This window comes from Hoplias malabaricus, chromosome 13 (assembly GCF_029633855.1).
Source record: "Hoplias malabaricus isolate fHopMal1 chromosome 13, fHopMal1.hap1, whole genome shotgun sequence".
Lineage (NCBI taxonomy): Eukaryota > Metazoa > Chordata > Actinopteri > Characiformes > Erythrinidae > Hoplias > Hoplias malabaricus.
The window spans coordinates 16,440,106-16,461,300 of record NC_089812.1 but is presented as its reverse complement, the minus strand read 5'-3'; the positions used below and the strand labels follow the sequence as shown (position 1 = coordinate 16,461,300).

Here is a 21,195-nt window from a genome sequence, read left to right as displayed (position 1 = left end):
TCTTTCTCTCTCACACACATGCACCCTAATGCATTATGCCCCTCAGGACGAGGAGGAAGATGGAGGTCTGCTCTGGATCATAAAATCATCATGATGCTTACATAAAACATTTATATTGGCCAAGAAGACCTGCAGGGAACAATAAATAAAATGTCACAATAACAAACTTAAATACAGTGTTTTTTAATGGTAACTAGTGGTAAATCTGTATAATAGTATTGTGTAATATTTTGCTTTATAGTATCCTATGTGTACATGTGTAGGTGTGCTGCCTTGAAGAGATTTTTTAAATAAGGGGTGGGGGCTGTGCGGACAGATGTGACACTAAAATAGAAAAGCAAAATCTCCAAAAGAAATGGCAGGTATAAAAGTTGGAAAACCAAACAAAGGAATTATCAGAAGGACAGGGCAAAGTAATAAAGGCAGTGTCTGCAAACAGAGTTTCATACACCGATTGGAAAAAAAGATGGGGCAAATTACAATAAAACCAAAGGTACACCAAACAAAATGTTACTCTCCTTCTCCTCCTCCTGGGCACATTCATGATCAAGCACATCCAAAATCAAGCATTTTTAACAATTATAAAGAAAGAACATTGTCTAACCTTATCAATATCAGTGATGAATGAGTGTTTAAGAACAGAATGGAATTTCTAAATGTTAGATCCCTGACTAAATCTACTTTTACTGCTAATTATTTTATACAAGAGTGAAAAATTAGATCTATATTTATCACTGAACCTTTCGCATGACTCAAATGGAGCATCCTCCCTTACTGAAACTGCAACAGATATACGACTTCTGTATGTGAAACATGGGAGTAGATTAATTATGAACCATGGAACTCAATATAAATATAGAACTCAAGAACAATAAATATTCTGAAGTATATTTATATCTAAAGAATTCACAAGGAAAATATATTTCACATTGATACAATAATAAAAATTTGAATGTTATATTTATGCCATGTGAAGGACTGGTGCCACCTCCAGGGTGTATTGCTGCCTTGCAGCCAATGATTCCAGGTAGGCTCTGGACCCACCACAACCCTGAACTGGATAAGCGGTTACAGATAATGAATGAATGAAATGTTATATTTATACAACTTTTAAAAAACACTCCATTTTAACCAGCAGTGTTACACACTGCACTAGATGTGCACTAGATCTAGGTTTCTCCCACAGTGTGTCTATATATAGGTAAAAAACAAAGGGTCTCGGTCCGGTATGCTAGGCATCTGGAGGTTTAGTTTAAATTTAGACATTGATGAAATTGATGTAGACGTTGCAGTTTCAAATTCCTACTGTGTATTTTTTGCAACATTACTGGATGGAGAGGATGTTCCTGAATCTCAGAACAGATTTTTGAAAAAATCATTTTTTGAGTGACTCAACCTTTCAATTACTTTTCCTCTTATTCCCTCATCATTTTATTCCTTTCAACACTGCATCCTATTTTCCCCTAAATCTCTCTAAAACAACTCTTTACTCCCTTCATAACCTCATCCCTGCATTCTCTGTTCCATCACTTCAACACTCATCATCTTTTACTCATACACTCATTCTTTTACTCCTTCACTCCAGTATTTTCTCACTCTCAACCTTTCATCCTTGAATCCTCTCAGCACTTCATTCTCTTTTCCCTTGCCATCTCATTTTATCTTCTGTACTCTCATTCTTTCATTTCTTCATTCACTCCTTACATCCTTTTATCTTATTTTCTCATCCCTTCTTTTCTCTCCCTTCCTCATCGACTCATTTTTAACATCGCATCCCCTCATGCCTTGAAAAATCCATTTATTCCTCCTTTTAACACCCTGATCACCTTAACACTCATAATCTGATTCTTTTTTAATCCCTTCATATATTCACCCATCCTACTCACTCATCATCCATCCCCCAGTTTTTCAACCCATTTACCCTCTCATCTTAACATCCCCTTCTTTCTTTCGTTTGTCTTAGCACACATTCTTTGCCCCTTCATTCATTCATCTCTTTATTTCATCTCATTTCACCCTGTAATTCTTTGGAGCCTGTAAACACTTATTCTACCGTACTTCTGTCATCTCATCTCTGCTTAGATTCTCATACTTTCATCTTTACACTTACTAATTTCTCATGTTGTCATCCCCTCATCGTGTAACTTAGAGATGAGAGGGGCTGGATGATCGGAGCTGATGTGCTCGGCTGGACCCTCGGGGATGCTGCCATAGCAACACATGACCAAAACACTCCAGCCAGCAGTGAGCATGATGGGCCTGCTTCCTTTAATGGACACACAGTGTGTGTGGTTTGTGTGCATGTGTGTGTGTGTGTGTGTGTGTGTATTAGAGTAAGCAGATGAACAGTCTGAGGTTACAGTGACATGATGGTTTCCTGAGCTGCTTTAATGGACGTGTGTGGTTTGTATCCTCTCCCTTGTGGAAATGAAATGGACTTTTTTTCTTCTCAGAAACTAATTTTTTTTTCAGTCACATTTACAATAAAAGAATGAATCAAATAATAAAATAAAACAAGCTCCTACTATTTTAATTACAGCACTCAACTTAAAATACAGTTCAAATTACACTTACCCTTCTTAATCAAATTATAATAATTACTGGTTCTGATCATTTAAATGTTGATTGTCAAGAAACACTGTTCCCTATTGTTTGTTTACCTTCAGCAACTCAGTGTCTTATAAGGTGTAATGGTGTGTTTGAGGAAGAAAATGACTGTTGTTTGTGGCTGTAAATTTCATTCATTCATTCATTCATTATCTGTAACCGCTTATCCAGTTCAGTGTCGCGGTGGGTCCCGAGCCTACCTGTAATCATTGAGCTCAAGGCAGGAACACACCCTGGAGGGGGCGCCAGTCCTTCACAGGGCAACACAGACACACACACGTTCACTCACACCTACGGACACTTTTGAGTCGCCAATCCACCTACCAATGTGTGTTTTTGGACTGTGGGAGGAAACCGGAGCACCCGGAGGAAACCCACGTGGACACGGGGAGAACACACCAACTCCTCACAGACAGTCACCCGGAGCGGGAAACGAACCCACAACCTTCAGGCCCCTGGAGCTGTGTGACTGCGACACTACCTGCTGCGCCACTGGGCCGCCCAGCTGTAAATTTTTATTCACTTTTTGATTTACCACAGAAACTCATTTGTAACATGTTATATTATGTAACTGAAACAGCAAAAGAGTCAATATTAAACACCTATTAAACAGAAAGAGAGCAACATCCTCATCTCGGTTCATGCATTTTAATGTTCGTAGTTTCTCCATTGTCTAAAAACCACCAGATACCAATTCTTTGCTGTGAGCAGAGAGATAAAGCCTAGCATACTGGACTGAGCCTCTTTTTTACTTTTTTACTGTAGTTTTGCTGCACATCTAGAAGCTCTAAATAAAAGATGATGTTGATTATCTTAATATCACAGCAGTGCATTACTGCTTTCAAGCTCAGAACTCTGAAAAAGATTACCAGCATCTTGTAAACTCATAATACTGCAGACCCTCACATACTGCCTTTAAGGACACTGGTTACTTTACTTGTTCTCTCCAATATTTGAAAAAATTTAAGTAAAATCTGATGTGTTTATTAAAGTGGCAAATATGTCTGCAAAATATTCGGTATCTCTGGTCAGATAAAAATATTTTAAAACATGTTTTTTTTCTAGGGAACTTGGAAAGTGTGCATGCTATGCCATATTTATTTGCTAAGTGTAAAGCAACACTATAATATTTTTACTTTAAATTACAGCTTCAATATCAGTGATATAATAGAGAAAATTTGTCATACTAGGGGCTCAGCACTGCAGAAACTGCACTATGTAACTTTTGGAGGAAGATCCTTGTAATAGGTAAGTAATTGGATAAAGGCTTTTACATTACTTACAGACTTATGTTTTATGGATTAGTTCATTTTTTACTTAGATGAAATACATTTAATCACACACACACACACACACACACACACACACACACACGCACATCCCATTTGGTACAGTGAAACAACCTGAGGAAACGCACAAAAAACTCCTTTAAACTTAGTCACTGTTTTACTCTGTTATTATGTTTTGGTGTGAAAATGCTTTAAAGAAGAATCAGGCCTGGAGGACCACACACACACAGAGAATTGTTGTACAAACAGTATGACGTGGCTGTTCTTATATAAGGTTGTGAGGGCATAATGAATCTGCTCTAATATGCTGTCCTATTTTCAGGTCCAGTTGAAACTGAGTGAGTGCGTGTTTGTGTATGTGTGTGTGTGTGTGTGTGTGTGTGTGTGTGTGTGTGAAATGTGCTCTACAGATTCTTACAAAACAAGCGAACAAGCGCGATGCCCTTAAGCACATATTAGACAGACACTGCAGCAGCACTCAAAGTGGCCCTGTGTGTTTGTGTGTGTGTGTGTGTGTGTCATAAGTCACTGAAATGTGAGTCTGAGTCAGATCATGAGTCGGGGCTCAGAGTAAGAGTCAGTGTTCAGTCACTGTATGGAAGTCCAAGTCAAGTCTCAAGTCTGGGAAAAAGTCAGAGCTAAGAAACAAATGCAATCATGAAGTAAAATGATAAGACACTTGATTGCAATTCTGAGTTGAGTTGCCCAAGTGCACCTTTAATACAATACAGGGCAATATCAAGTGCTTTGCAGAACCAAAAGGAACCGTAAAAAGCTGTTCATTAAGAATAATAATTAAAAACAATAAAATAAAACAAAATAGGAATATAAAATATTGAAGCTGTGCCAGAACTAAAGTGCTGTTACAGAATAATAGGAATGTTTAGATTTAAAAGTGTCTAATGTCATGAGTCTTCTGAGCCCAGTCAAATCACTGTAGTGTGAATCCATGTCCAGGCCTGAATCTCTGGTATGAGAGCCTGAGTTGAGTCACTGGGATGTGAGTGTGAGGAAGCGTTCACACATGCTGTATTTGGTATGAAAGCAGCCCACGCAGTCCAGGCAGGTGATGAAATCAGGAGGTATGTATAGTTATTTAGGCCATATTAAAGAAAACGGATAATTTCTGAAACACTGACATCATACAGCGCGTCTGTCTCTGCCTGAAACTCAAACAGCTCCTTACTCCCTCTTTAGTGTATTACATCAGTCATAAAACTACTCTGTACACACACAGACAGCACTAGATTTCAGATTCCCACATATGAATAAATCTAAATGATGCCGTATTTGAAATATATAATGCACTGTTAAGATCTAGATTCAGTCATTTTATGACTTGCGTAGTGCACTACGTAGGGAGTATGGAGTGACTCATCTGTCATGGTGTTTTGATGTCCCTCTTTAAAAGGTACTACTGAACTGGTATGATAATGCAGCCGTTTTCATATTCGTCTGAACGTGGATATTTTCAAAGACACAAAAAAGGAAAATCTCCATTTTTAAATAAAAACAAATCAGTGTGAATGGGGCCTTAGTCAGCTTGCTAAAGCCTGGCCCACACTACAGGATGATCTGGGCCGATTTTGAGGTGTCCCGATTGTCTTCATTCTGTAGTGTGTGGAGTCCATAATTCAGTCTTTATTCCTTCGATCAACTCCCTATGCAATCATGGCTCTGACTGTGAACTGTGACTATGAAACATGTTCAATATTTACGATTCAGAATCCTGTAGTGTGGGTGGACACTGACTCTCAGGTGTGAAACGCCACTTTAACGTCAGGCCTGAAATATGGCAAACTGAGCAGAGCTGGGCTTATTCCACCGTGGTCCTCTGTATGTGGAATGCAAAGTGGTAATTTTTTTGGTGAGGGAGTGTTAGTGTTCAAGTGTCCTGACAAATGTGTTGAAATATTGGTGCTTTTAAAGCCTGTTTCTAATATGACAAACACATTCATTTCAAAATAAGGCAGCAAACATGCAAAGTATCTGTTTTCTGTTTTCGGACACAGTGAGCAAGAAACTCCCGCCTGCTATCGCAAAGTAACAGTCGAAAAACTCCCGCAAGGTTTGGAGCAGTGGAGCAATGTGTGATCTAAAAGTGTGTGGTGTTTAATCAAGGCAGAGTGTGTAATGTGGGGCTTTAAGGACTAACGTGTTTAAGCTCAGAAAAATCTGTGAAAAGTTCTTTGTGTGAGGTTTCTCATGTTTTCAATATTGGTCAGGATTATTAAAATCCTGTCAAAACAAATGAGTCGAAACAAAATTTACCGGATCAAATGTAAAAAAAAAAAAGCACAAACCTTGGTTCTGACCCTGGTCTGGAAATTCATATGTGAAAAACCCATGAGTTTAGTCATGAATTATAGTTCATTCTCAAGTCTAAATTAGTGTCCGAGACTGGAGTACCCATCTCTAGTCTTTGTGAATGTGTGTGTTTGTGCATGTGCAAGCATTTGTGTGTGTGAGTGTGAACTTTAACTCACCACAGGTTGACAAGGAAGGGGTGCTCAAGCCCCTGCATGATCTGCAGCTCTCTGAACACGTTCCGGACCTCGTCTCTCTCGATACACTTGTGTTTGTTCATGTATTTCATGGCATACATCTTCTTAGTGTCTTGCTTCTGCACAATACACACCTGCACAGAACATAAATAAGTGGCTTCTAACACAGTCCTCCTCTCCTTCATAAAAATAGCAACTTTACATGAGAATGCATTTCTGCTGGTCCCTGCATAATGTAAAGAGCAGCTTGTGTTTAAATTGTGTGGAAAAATTTAAATATGTTAGAATGTGAAGTTTAATAATAATGCTGACCATAAATCTTCAATTCACCTGCTATAAAAATGATCTTTTATTTGTACACTTGTATCAGGTTATTGATATTATTAATATTCTGATATATTCTAAAATATTACACACAAATGTATACATGGTTGTTCCTAATATGAGTTTTATTTAACTGAAACCTGTTTAACTGATTCAACTGTTACTCATTCATTCATTCATTCATTCACTATCGGTAACCCTTATCCAGTTCAGGCTCACAGGGCCTACCCGAAATCACTGGTCGCAAGGTAGGAACACACCCTGGAGGGGGGCCAGTCCTTTGCAGGGCAACACACACATGCGCTCACACACTCTGAATAGCCAATTCATTCATTCATTCATTCAATCATTCATTCATTCATTCATTATCAGTAACCCTTATCCAGTTCAGGCTCACAGAGCCTACATGAAATCACTGGGCGCAAGGTAGGAACACACCCTGGAGGGGGGCCAGTACTTTGCAGGGCGACACACACATGCATTTGCACAATCCATGTAGCTTATCCATGGAATCTATAAATACCTGACATGTCTGTGAAGTTTGTATGCTCGGATTTTGCAATCAGAACTGAACAACTTTAGAAAATTAAGGGCTGCTGTGATGGATTTGAGCATCACCTTCATATCAAAGCCTTCTGTAATATAAGCGCTGCCATACAACATCAAATTCACAACATTTAATACATTACATTAGTTAGATTTAAATCAGAGACCTAGAATTAGAGTAAACAGAGCCATTTTAGAGAGAGAGGCATGCATGGGATGTTTTTTCTCTGTGAAATGTGAGTGGATTTGATTTTTCCTGCTGAAGGAACCAAGCTGCCCCCACACAAACACCCCCCAGCACAAAGCACTCACTAAAAATATCACACACACTTCTCTGCATCATTCCTTTCTGCTCAGGGACAGAGCTTCCTCAGACACAGTGGAGAGCACCAGAGAGGGGGAGGGGGTCGATAGATACACAGACAGGTCGCTATAACACTTATTATTGGCATTTATAAAGTAAATATCAGATGTGTCAAAAGATCATGATTATTTATAATGTTATGTTTACTTAATCATTACCAATGCATTTGACTTATTTACCCAGATTTAATCATGAAGGAATAGTTATTTGTGTATGGTGTATGTGTGAGTGTATGTGTGTGTGAGTGTGGCTTTTTTTTCTTGTTCATACATTTAAAAGAAAAATTGCTATTGCTTTTGTTATTTTGCTGCTCATTGATTTATTCAAAGCACAGTTTGTGCACTATCCAAGATGATTAAAGATTGTCTTTAAACAAATATTTCTTTAATTTGGTGGTAAATCACAACTGTCATTTTATTCAATGAAAAATAACCTAATAATGTAGTGTGAAAATGGCGAGTAAAGAATTTATTGGTCGCTGCATTCATTATGAGCTCATCTACATCAAAAAAGTGTTGCAACAGCATGTGAATAATTCTGTTCTTGGGAATAATATTGTATCAAAAAGTATGTGTGAGTTTTGGCTGATTTAAAGATGGGATTTGGATGTTAGTGATTGTGAATGTAGCGTATTCAAAATGTAGCGTTTTCGTTCATTCAAATAATAATACATTTACAAAGCGATAACAAATTTCAATACATTTAAATGATAATTTATTCCCTTTAATTTAAGTTTTTCATAAATCTACAGAGCACACGTTCTGTCTCTCTCTCTTTCTCTCTCTGTATATGTATGCCTTCTCTCTCTCACTCTGTCCTACACTTCCATGACAAGCACTTTGCTTTGATTGATTGCTGTATTTGTCATCAGTCTTCTTTTGATGTACTGAGCTACTCAAACATCCATGCGCTTTCACCAAGTGTCTCAAAGAAAGACAGAGAGCGAGAAAGAGAGAGAGAGATGTTAAGGACTACAGGAAGAAGAGATGGACAGTTATTTTCCATAATTAAAGGTGACATTTCCATCAAATGCCAAACAGAATTGGAGAGAAAGGCTTTATCTCTCAGAACAGAGCCTCGCACACATGTACATGACATCCTCAACCTTCAGCCCTGAGCCTGTCACTCTCTCTCTCCCTCCCTCTCTCACTAACATGCACACACATGCACACACACCCACACACACCTCAGCACATTTTACATATTACATTCATTCTTTTGTGTATGTTTCCTCACCTTTCCGAAGCTCCCTTTTCCGATAGCCCTGAGAATCTGAAAGTGGTCAAAATTCACTGAAAAAGAGAATAAAAGCAGTGTCATAACAGATACATAACTCATCTTACAGCTTTAATACTGTATTGCAGTAAGAACTGCAAAAAATGTTTCTAACTTAGTACAGAGCTGTGATAAGTCATTACAGAGCTGTAATAACCATGATTGTAACTCAGCATACAGAAAGTTATGAAGAGTACTATAACTATTATAAACAAGCTTGTATGGCAATCTTTTTTCAGAATAAATATCTTAGTGGCAGTGTAAGCACAATGTTCATCAAATTCATTTAGCTGTAGCCATCTGCGTTAACCACACTGTAAATACAAATGTTGGACAAATATTTAAATTGTGGTCCTTAATCTCAATAATTTAGTAGAACTCAGTCAGTTAAATAAGTTCATAAATTTAAATGTCATAAGTATGAATACACATACTTCATTCATTAATTCTGTGAATGTGTCCATAATGGCTCTGTGTAGTGTTCTTCTCCAAGCGTGTTGAGTTTTCCAGGAGGCTTCACATGGCTCAGAGGAAGCTTGCACTCACTCTCAGATAATTTAATACAGATTATATACATAATATTATGACCTCCTCCTTATTTCTACACTCCACTTTCCATTCTCTCAGCTCTAGTCTCCACTATACACAATATGTAACAACAATGGATCCCTAGACTTAGCTTTTGGATTTGACTACAATTTGGCTAAGTTACATCTTCTTAATGTCAGGGAAAAAGATGAAGTGCCTCTATTTAAATAGAGGGTTGCAGAAAAGACAAATACTTTACATCTGGATAAAATTAGGTTTATGCTGAAGGACAAACATATTGCATTTGATAAGATTTGGAACCCTTATATATCATTTCTTAGAGGAGACTATGGTTAATATGGGGGCAGCCAGGGCCTTGAGGTTAGAAAAACCAGCTTGAGGCCGAAGGTTCACCGGTTCAATTCCCAGGGCCGGCAACAAAAAAATCATTCACGGCTGAAGGGGGCTGAAGCACAGAGGTTGTTATGTGTGTGTGTGTTCACTGCCCCTAGTGTGTGTGGAGAACTGCTCTCCAATGTGTGTGTTTGTGTGTTCACTGACACGATGGGTCAAATGCAGAGAAGCAATTTCCCCAAGGGGATCAATAAAAGTGTTTCTTCTTCTTCTTCTTCTTCTTCTTCTTCTTAACTGGTATATGATCCACTCCATATACGTACATTTTGCAGGAAGCAGTTGTTGGTTGGGGTAAGTGGTTTTTATGTGTGTTTATTTTTGTTGTGTTTACATTAGGGCATCTGTTTCATAATATCTTATGAATATGTTTTGTAATATGATTCTCAAGTGATGCTTCTGAATAAAAAACATGAACACAATTGAAAAATGCAGACAAGCTCCCTGAACAGAACCTGATCCTATATAGAGGACTAACTCTGTATTAAATATTTATCATTGCTTCCTTAGTGATGTATTCTTGTCGTTTACGACCCAGGGCTTTTCCCCAGCTCATTTAGTCCATCAGTATCTGGACACAAATACGCAATCATTAATTAATTAATAAATCAGATGAGAGTTGAATTAAGGTCAAAGAGAAAATGGAAATTTAACATTTATGAAAAATAAACAGCCTCCCCTCAGCTTTGTGTGTGTGTGTGTGTGTGTGTGTGTGAATAATTGATGCGTTTTAAGCTTAGATCTGCTCCGTGAGCAGTTTCAGCACAAAAGCTGTGACCCCTGGGACGAGATGAAAGGAGCTCAACAAAAAGCAGGTGAGAGAGAGAGAGAGAGAGAGAGAGAGAGAGAGAGAGAGAGAGAGAGAGAGAGAGAGAAAATAGAGAGAGGGAGAGGGAAAGGGAAAAAAAGAAAGACAGAGAAAGCAAGAGAGAGAAAGAGAATAAGACCAAGGGAGAGACAGAGAAGAGACGGGGCAAGAAAGTAAGAGACAGATAATATTTGCAATATAAACAAATGCATAGGGAATCAGTGATATGACATGATTAAAAATGTTCATAGTATTGATACAGTAAGAAATTATGAATAAATAATTAAATTAGAAAAGAGTACATTTTACGCTGCATATTAACTGGTGACTGAACAGCAGCGCAGGTGGCGCAGCAGGTAGTGTCGCAGTCACACAGCTCCAGGGACCTGGAGGTTTTGGGTTCAAGTCCCACTCCAGGTGACTGTCTGTGAGCAGTTTGGTGTGTTCTCTCTGTGTCTGTGTGGGTTTCCTCCGGGTGCTCCGGTTTCCTCCCACAGTCCAAAAACACACATTGGTAGGTGGATTGGTGACTCAAAAGTGTCCGTAGGTGTGAGTGAATGTGTGTGTATTGCCCTGTGAAGGACTGGTGACCCCTCCATGATGTGTTCCCACCTTGCGTCCAATGATTCCTGGTAGGCTCTGGACCCACTGCGATCCTGAACTGGATAAGCAGTTACAGATAATGAATAAATGAATGAACAGCAGCACATGGGCAGTATGAAGTTTTACTGATACTCACTGATATCCTGATGTTGTTATTGTGAAAAGATTAGTTTGTAATCACCTGCCCAGAGACTACTGATGAAAATGAGCTGCCACCTTTACACTGATGTGGAAACTGAAACTGCTCAATGTGCATTGCCCCTGATAAATAAATCCTAAAATAACATAACATAACAAGTGTATTGTGTCAGTACTTACAGAACCCTGACCAACATCATAATTTTTGTAATTGTCCCAAATATTATTTATTAATTTATTCATGTGAAATTGTACTTCATTTTTCTTAAAGAAAAGTTTGTGGAACAAAACCTTTCATGATCACCCTTCCCCAGCTAAAGGAAAGGTTGGAGTGATGGTGAAATGGTAGATCACAATTCCTGATTGAAAAAGATTTCCTGATGATATACTGTAAATACTGCATGTTTATAATGATTAATGATGATTAATGATTTTTTTCATATTTTATTAAATTAGTAGGGTTTTTACAGCTGTGATTTAAAACAATATATAAATGTTTAATATGTTTTAACGGTTACACACACTCATATTGTCTGAAAACTACTTATCCAATTCAGGGTCTGCAATTGTTCCACGCTGTGGGTTCGGGGCCTACCCAGAATCACTGGGAGCAAGGCGGGAACACACCCTGGAAGGGGTGCCACTCCTTCGCAGGGTAACACACACTCAAATTCACAAATTCACAAAATTCACAAATTCACTCAATATTGATAAAGAAAGTAGTTATTGTGAATCTCTCTCTCTCTCTCTGTCCCGCTGTGTGAGAGCTTCTGGTTGCTGTGCTGCTACATACACACAGTTCTGCCATCACACACACCTCCAGCAGTTACATGTGTGTATGAGAGTGTCTGAGTGAGTGTATTTGCTGGTGTGTGTTTGGTCCTGTAGATGATCACAGTTGGTAAATGTTGAAGCATAAGAGTCGGTCTGACAGAACCGGAGCAAAGTTCATCAGCCTTCAGTCCTGAGCCTGTCATTCACACACACACATTTAGGCATGAGCCTGTCTCTCAGAACCAGGCAGCCACACACTCCCACACATACTTCAGTAAAGGTGACACACACACAAACACAATGACAGACGGCAAAGATGTGCACACCCACTCACACCCAAAGCTAATTTAGCAACAGCAATAAGGTACATTTTTGGCTAAGCTTAAACAACTCACTTATAAAAATTGAGACGGCACTTTCAGTAGCAGTTATGCCTGGCCCACACTACAGGATTTTATAAACCCTGACCAATGTTGAAGATGTGAGACACCCCACACCAAATATTTTTCATAGATGTTTCTGTGCTTGAGCTTTGTTAGTCCTAAAAGTCCCCACACTACATGATCCGTCATGAATAGGCACCTCACGCTTTCAGATCACACACTCCGATACACAGCTCCACAGAGCCTTGAAGGAGTTTCTCGTAAACTGCTGCATCATGAGAGCAGGTGGGAGTTGGCAGATTGCAGTGAAACCGTAACCCAGCTCGACTCTTTTTAGTTTATGGTCTTTCGGGCCTGACTTTAATGTGTCGTTTCAGACCTGAGACTCAGCGTTCACCCACAGTACAGGATTCTGAGCCGTAAATATTGAGCATGTTTCATATTCATTCAGATTCACAGTCAGAGCCCTAACTGCACTGATAGGCTTCTCCACCAAAAGAACATTCGGCTTATAAGAACCTTGGTGCTTTTCAGCAAACGAGTCTGCATTTTGCAAAAGTTTTAGCGGAACCAAAGAAACGTCACAGAATACGTCATCAACAGAGGGAGTAATCAGCGGCACAGTGGCAGTATTAGAAGATGACAGAGCGAATAATCTAATCGATAGGCATTAGTAGGTATGCTGTTGTTACAGACTTTTGTTCTTCTCCAAAAAGCAAACATGGACCGACTTTTCACAATAAGAAGACTACATTGCTCCTTGCTCCTGCACAATCAGACATGCTCACAGATGTCATCATGTTTGGTGCTAAAAAACCTACTATTCTTTGGTTCCTGCTGCGAACAAACACTTCAAAATTAGGTTTGCGAACTCATATGGATCCCATTCCACGTTGGTGGAAAAGCACTATGAAAGACAATCGAAGGAGTAAAGACTGGATTTTTAACTTCACATACTACAGGATCATTTGGAAGATCAATGTTTACCATCAGCCTGAAATCAGGAGACCTCTTGTAATTGTTGGGAGGAGCAAATCAGCCTCAGATCAATCAGGATAATCCTGTAGTGTGGGCCAGGCTTTAATAAACAATCCACAATTCAGAGATGAGCAGGACCATGCTTGGACTTCATGGAGAACAGGATGGGGAAAACAGTCAGAATGTACTGCAGTACTGTGGCTCCTAAACTGGGTCAAACAAAACACTTCACCAATGTGGAATATGTACTAGGTAAAGAAGCAGAAGTAGAAGGTAGAAGAAGATAAAACATTCCAGAGAGGATTTCCTGTCACTCACAGAAGCCTGACCTGGGCACAGCTGGATGACCTGAATCAGAGGAACTTATTTTGTAAGATGGACATACAGCTGGAAGAACATCAGAAAAGGAGGCAGGAGGCCATGCAGTGCTTTGAAGGTTAACAGTAGGATATTGTTCTGGATGTGTTTTGTATCTGATGCCCAGTGAATCTGGCAAAGGATGGGGGATGTGAGCAGATTTTGTAGTGGGTACCAATCTAGAAGAATTCTGGATGAGCTGGAGAGGATGAAGCTATTCTGAAGGCAGACAATAAAACATGGAATTACAATAATCCAACAGAGATGTGATAAAGGTGTTTATCAGGATCTGATGCTGCATTATTTTGGAATTTTTTTGGATTTTGTGGTGCTTTTTCACTGCATGGAACCTACTCAACTCTACTCGTCTCTTTTGCTTTTCGACGGGCAAATCTGGTACTGGTTCCTGGAACAGGGTGTGTTTTTAGTCCCTGCTCACTTACAACTGAGTCAAGTATGTTCTTAATGTGGTGTGGAAACCCTGCAGAATGCTGACTGGCCACAGAGACCTTTCCATTCTTGCTTTTTAGAAAAAACAGAGGCTTGTGCCTGAGCTTGTTTGTGTGATCCAGTATCAACCTTGATACTGGATCACACAAACCTTGAATACCAGAGTCAACCTTGATACCAGAATCAACCTTGATACCAGAGTCAGGGTTTTGTAACTGGAAGGAGGCTTCACATAAATGTTCTGGCTTTTAAACTCTGCTATATATGCACTGATCTATGCATGTAGAGTAGATGCACTCAATACTTTGATGGGGCTCCCTTTGCATGCATTACTGCATCGATGCTGCATGGCATGGAGGCGATCAGCCTGTGGCATTGCTGAGGTGTTATGGAAGTCCCGGTTGCTTTGATATCAGCCTTCAGCTCTTGACAATACCCCAGATTCTCTATGTGGTTTAGGTCAAGTGAGTTTGCTGGTCATTCAAGCAGTGATACTGTGGTATTAAACCAGGTATTGGGACTTCTGGCACTGTTAACAGGTGCCAAGCTGCTGGAAAATGACATTTGCATCTTCATAAAGCTTGTCAGCAGAGGGAAGCATGAAGTGCTGTAAAATTTCCTGGTAGACGGCTGCGCTGACTTTGGACTTGATATAACACAGTGGACCAACACCAGCAGATGACATCGCCCCCCAAACCATCACTGATTGTGGAAACTTCATACTGCATTCAAGTAGCTTGGATTGTGTGCCTCTCTACTTTTCCTCCAGACTCTGCGACCTTGATTTCCAAATGTAAATGTAAAATTTACATTCATCTGAAAACAAGACTTTGGACACTGAGCTCACAGTCCAGTCCTTTTTCTCCTTGGCCCAGGTGAGATGCTTTTGGTGTTGTCTCTGGGTCATGAATGGCTTGACACAAGGAATGTGACAGTTGTAGACCATGCCCTGGATACGTCTGTGTGTGGTGACTCCTCTCCTTGTGAATCTCCACCAAATTTTTGAATGGCCTTTCTTGACAATCCTTTCAAGGCTGCGGTTATCCCTTTTACTTGTGCATCTTTTTCTAACACACTTTTTCCTTCCACTCAACTTTCCATTAATATGCTTGCACAGCAGGTGGGTGTCATCTTCTGGACATCAGTCAGTCAGCAGTCTTCCCCATGATTGTGTGGCCTAATGAAACATACTAAGGGACCATTTTAAAGGCTTAGGAAACATTTGCAGGTTTTAATTGTTTTATGTTTATTATTCTAATTTTCCGAGATAATTACTTTTGGGGGCGGCACGGTGGCGCAGCAGGTAGTGTCGCAGTCACACAGCTCCAGGAGCCTGGAGGTTGTGGGTTCGATTCCCGCTCCGGGTGACTGTCTGTGAGGAGTTGGTGTGTTCTCCCCGTGTCCGCGTGGGTTTCCTCCGGGTGCTCCGGTTTCCTCCCACAGTCCAAAAACACATGTTGCAGGTGGATTGGCGACTCGAAAGTGTCCGTAGGTGTGAGTGTGTGAGTGAATGTGTGTGTGTCTGTGTTGCCCTGTGAAGGACTGGCGTCCCCTCCAGGGTGTATTCCCGCCTTGCGCCCAATGATTCCAGGTAGGCTCTGGACCCCCCGCGACCCTAAAATTGGATAAGCGGTTACAGATAATGGATGGATGGAATTACTTTTGGGTTTTCATTGTGTGTAATCCATAATTATCACCATTAAAATAAAATAACCGCTTGAAATAGATCACTGTTTGTAATGAATCTATAAACCGGATTCCAAAAAAGTTGGGACACTAAACAAATTGTGAATAAAAACTGAATATAATGATGTGGAGGTGCCAACATCTAATATTTTATTCAGAATAGAACACAAATCACAGATTTAAAGTTTAAACTGAGATAATGTATCATTTTAAATGGAAAAATATGTTGTTTCAAAATTTCATGGCATCAACAAATCCCCAAAAATTTGGGATAAGGCCATTTTTTACCACTGTGGAGACCAGTTTCTCAAGTTTAGAAATAGGAATGCTCTCCCATTCATGTCTAATACAGGCCTCTAACTGTAGAATCGTCTTGGGCCTTCTTTGTCGCACCTTCCTCTTTATGATGCACCAAATGTTCTCTATAGGTGAAAGATCTGGACTGCAGGCTGGTCATTTCAGTACTCGGGTCCTTCTCCTACGTAGCCATGATGTTGTGATTGCTGCAGAATGTGGTCTGACATTCCAGACATGCAAGCTGCCCATGCCACAAGCACTCATGCAACCCCATACCATCAGTGATGCAGGCTTCTGAACGGAGTGTTGATAACAACTTGGGTTATCCATGTCCTCTCTGGTCCGGATGACATGGCGTCCCAGTGTTCCATAAAGAACTTCAAATCGTGACTCATCTGACCACAGAACCATTTTGCCAACCATTTTAAAAGACCCCTGGCCCAGTGCAAACGTCTGAGCTTGTGGAGCTTGCTTAGAAATGGCTTCCTCTTTGCACTGTAGAGTTTCAGCTGGCAACGGCGGATGGCACGGTGGATTATGTTCACTGACAATGCTTTCTGGAAGTATTCCTGAGCCCATTCTGTTATTTCCTTGACAGTGGCATTCCTGTTTGAGGTGTAGTGACATTTAAGGGCCCGGAGATCACGAGCATCCAGTAGAGTTTTATGACCTTGACCCTTACGCACAGCAATTGTTCCAGATTCTCTGAATCTTTTGATGATGTTATGCACGGTTGATGATGCAAACTTAAAAGTCTTTGCTATTTTATGCTGGGTAACACCATTCTGGTATTGCTGCACTATATTTCTGTGCAACAATGGTGGAATTGGTGATTCTCTTACCATCTTGGCTTCAGAGAGACACTGACACTCTGAGAAGCTCTTTTTATACCATGTTGTCAATTGACCTAATTAGTGTTAATTGGTCTTCCAGCTGTTCATTATATGCTCAATTTCATTTTTCCAGCCACTTATTGCTACTTGTCCCAACTTTTTTGGGATTTGTTGGCACTGTGAAATTTTGAATCAACATATTTTTCCTTTAAAATGTTACATTTACTCAGATTAAACTTTTGATCTGTCATCTATGTTCATCTATGTATGCGAATAAAATATTGACATTTGCCATCTCCACATCATTGCATTCAGTTTTTATTCACAATTTGTTTAGTGTCCCAACTTTTTTGGAATCCGGTTTGTATATGAGTTCCACTTTTTGAACTGAATTACTGAAATAAATTAACTTTTTGATGATATTCTAATTTACTGAGTTGCACCTGTATGTTTGGAAATAGCACAGAGTTGTTAAGCACACCTGTTTAAACAGCCCTGTTCAGAACGCCCGCTTTCAGCACCTATTCTTTTTAAATGAGCCACTCGCTGTTCACCAAGCACATAGCAGTGATGAGTGAGGAACAGGTTTTTAGCCGTTTTCGCTCTCATTTCAATTCTCATTCTCCTCTGTTCTAGTTTTCTCCGTTTTTACTCAGTGCTCTTATTTCTCCACGCTTGTGTGTCTGTTTTGCTGCATTTAGCCTCGTCTTCGTGCTTTGTGCTGTCACATATACATGGGTTCAGAACTGTTATTGGACAGAATCAGATGAGGGGGTGGGGCAATTCTAAAGTCGCTGCCCTTGATGTCAGAAGCAGAGCAGAATCATTTGAGTGGCTGATTCCATGCCATGCTAGGTCTGGAATACAGAAAGAAATCTGGGGGGCTATAGGGCATGCTTCATGAGTGAGAAGCATATGCTGTTGTGTCTGTGTGGATTAAGGAAGCTGCAAAATAAAGGTACTACAGAGTGCTACAAAGGGGTTTTTGAGCAGTGCCATAAAAGAACCACTTTTGGTTCCAGAAAGAAATGTTTGTAAAAATCCACTGCTCGATCTCAAGGTTCTTTACCAGTTAAATGCATCAGCAACGTGGTCCTTTATGGAACCAAAAGGGGTTCTTCTACACTCTCAGAAATAAAGGTACTGTACAGGTACATTACAGTCACTAAAGGAACAAACAAAGTAATGCACCTTCAAAGGTACATCAGTGGTGTTAAAGTCCAGTTGTGTTCCCTTAAAGGTTCATTACATTCTCGTCTCTGGAAGGAGAGGGGGATATCTGTAATCTTTCATTACAGAACTGTGTGAAATAAAAGAACATAATATAAGTCCTGGAAAATAAATGGGGTGTATGAAATCTAGGGTTATTATACAATAAGGTACACTCTTAAAATTATGGTTCTACAAGGGTTTTTTTTTTTTTTTAGAAAAGCATATGTTTCTGTATAGAACCCTGAACACTCAAAGTATCTTTTCCATGATTATAGGGTTCTTTGCACCATGAAGGGGTTCTTCAGACTGATGGACAATGTGTTATAGATGGTTCTATACAGCACCCTTTAGAGATGGGTTCAGTGTCAATCTTGTACCAATAGAGGAACCGTTTCTGATGCCAAAGAGAACCCTTTTCTAAAAGGTGCTATTTAAGACAATCTATAAGTACATTCTCTATCAGTCTGAAGAACCCCTTTATGATGCACCGGAACACTGGGAGAACACACAAAACTTCTCAGACAGCAACCCAAAACCCCAGGACCCTGGAGCCGTGACAGAGATACTACTTGCAGTCCACCGTGCCGCCCTGTGTTTTTTCACTACTCACCATTTTATTCATTCATTCGTTCATTTTCTGTAAGGTGTTATGCTGTTGTTTAGGGTTGTGGTGGGTCCAGAAAGTACACTGAAGCACTTTGAGCAAGGAAGGAACACATACTGGACACTCACATGCTCACCCAGTCACACACACACTCGTTCTGCACCACCATTCCACCTGCCAACAAGTGTGTTTGGACTGTGGGAGGAAACCCACGCAGACACAGAGAGAACACACCACACTCCTCACAGATTCTAACCCACGACCCCAGGACCTCGGAGCTGTGTGACAAAGACACTGCAGCGCCACCGTTTGGCACTGACCATAATAATTTTGTTTACTTAATAAAGCCTATGTCAGCTCTGACGTCATGTTAGCCAAGCTTAAACACCCACCTTTAATAAAACACTACAAACAACCTTCACAAACATATCCTACACCCTGCAACTGGTGTTATTATAAGTTATTATACACACACACGCGCGCGCGCGCGCGCGCACACACACACTCACACACATCACTGTCACATCTGCTTACCGTCCTCCCCCTCCTCAAACACGGGCGCTGTGTGGGACTGAGTGGTGCCCATCTTCCCGCCAACACACCACCCTTAATCCACAGCGCGTGCGCATGGAGCCCGTTATAAACGCTACTCTGTTAGAAACACGAAGACGCGCACGAGACACCTTCACATGACGACTGACAGAGGCACGAGCTACAGCATCATTATATAGGGGAGAGAGAGAGAGAGAGAGAGAGAGAGAGAGAGAGAGAGAGAGAGAGAGAGAATGCACAGAGGGAGATGCACAGTGAGAGAGAGAGGATGCATCGAGATGCACAGTAAGAGAGAGAGAGAGAGCATCCAGAGAGATATGCACAGTTGGAGAGAGAGAGAGGGAGAGAGAGAGAGAGAGAGGATGCACCTAGATGCACCTTAAGGGGGCTCCTGTGCTGAATGGGGAATCAGGCTTTTCTCTCTCCGCCCATCCAGCTAATAACCGGATTCCCCTGCGCTCCAAAACCGCATTCAGCGGACCCTAGCGATCCGCATACAAACGTATAGAAACCCTCCTCAAGAAACCAGGGAGGGTAGAATTGTCTATTTGAAGAAAAATAGGCTCATAACTGTGGAGGACTAAACCTGCCAAAACTAAAAATAAATAAATTAATTAAGAAATTATTCAATAAAATATATTTTCTCCATAATAATTATAATAAATATAAAAATACATTTAAAACCCCCAGAGAAAATAATAAATACAACTTCACATTAAATAAAATGTCTGTTTACCTGTATTTTTCTTTCCTGACTATTTTTCTTTCTTTCTATGTATTAATTTAATTATTTATTCATTTTAAATAAGAATGTTCAGGCTCCACATCATTGATGGACAGCCCCCTTTAAAATAAACTATAAAAGCAAGGAAAAAATAAATCGGGAAATAAATGAATGCAAATAATAAATTCTTGTAGAAATAAATGAATAAATTAATACATAAAAAGAAAAAAATAATAAAATATAAATAAATTTAAAATTCACGTAAATAGACATTTTAATTTATGCAAGGTTTTATTTATTATTTTCTCTGGGGTATTTAAATGTATTTTTATATTTATTATCATTATTATGGCGAAAATACATTTTATTGAGTCATTTATCCCAGATCCATCCCAGTACTCTGTGCTAAACCCGTCCCATTGGGGAACTTTCCTTGTTCTTGTCACTACAGGACTTCTCTTACTTCTTACTTTCTCCTCGGTCTCCCAAACGACCTGTGGATGTTGTTGGCGCCCGGCTGTAGTTTATGAGATGTTCAGACACCAAAGCCTAGCGAATGTTTGCAATTCCCCCCACTGTGATGTTGTGTGGTTCTATGGCTACTCAAATGATACTTTTTCTCAGCATAAGGTCAGTATACGGCCTTTTCCATTGAGATTCTGACATTTTTATTGCCCTATAAACATTAACATTAAATGATTTTTGCTGTTACATTTACAACATCGAATTGACTCTAAAACTAAAAATCTCGAGTTACAAATTAGATTAAACAGTGGATAAAAACGTACAGACAAATTACACTTCAGCCAAGATTGTTTTGCTGTGAGAACAGTTTTCCAGAATCCTCTAACTTACGTTTAAATACAGAAGACAAAAAAAAAAAAAAAAAAAAAAAAAAAAAAAAAACAAAACAAAACAAAAAAACAACAACCAGAGTATCACATTTAG

General features: G+C 39.8%; 1 protein-coding gene across 2 annotated transcripts in view; it reads right to left on the bottom strand.

The window, feature by feature from the left end:
* The window catches only part of LOC136664969 (serine/threonine-protein kinase 32B-like), a 45,210-nt gene extending 25,566 nt beyond the window's left edge, over positions 1-19,644 (bottom strand). For both annotated transcript variants that reach the window (XM_066642495.1, XM_066642496.1), the window contains exons 1-3: positions 19,506-19,644; positions 8,871-8,926; positions 6,383-6,534 (exon numbers count right to left, since the gene is read on the bottom strand). In XM_066642495.1, coding sequence (XP_066498592.1) covers positions 6,383-6,534; positions 8,871-8,926; positions 19,506-19,557 — 260 coding nt within the window. In that variant the 5' untranslated portion in view covers positions 19,558-19,644. The remainder of the gene's footprint in view (positions 1-6,382; positions 6,535-8,870; positions 8,927-19,505) is intronic.
* Positions 19,645-21,195: the final 1,551 nt, after the last annotated feature.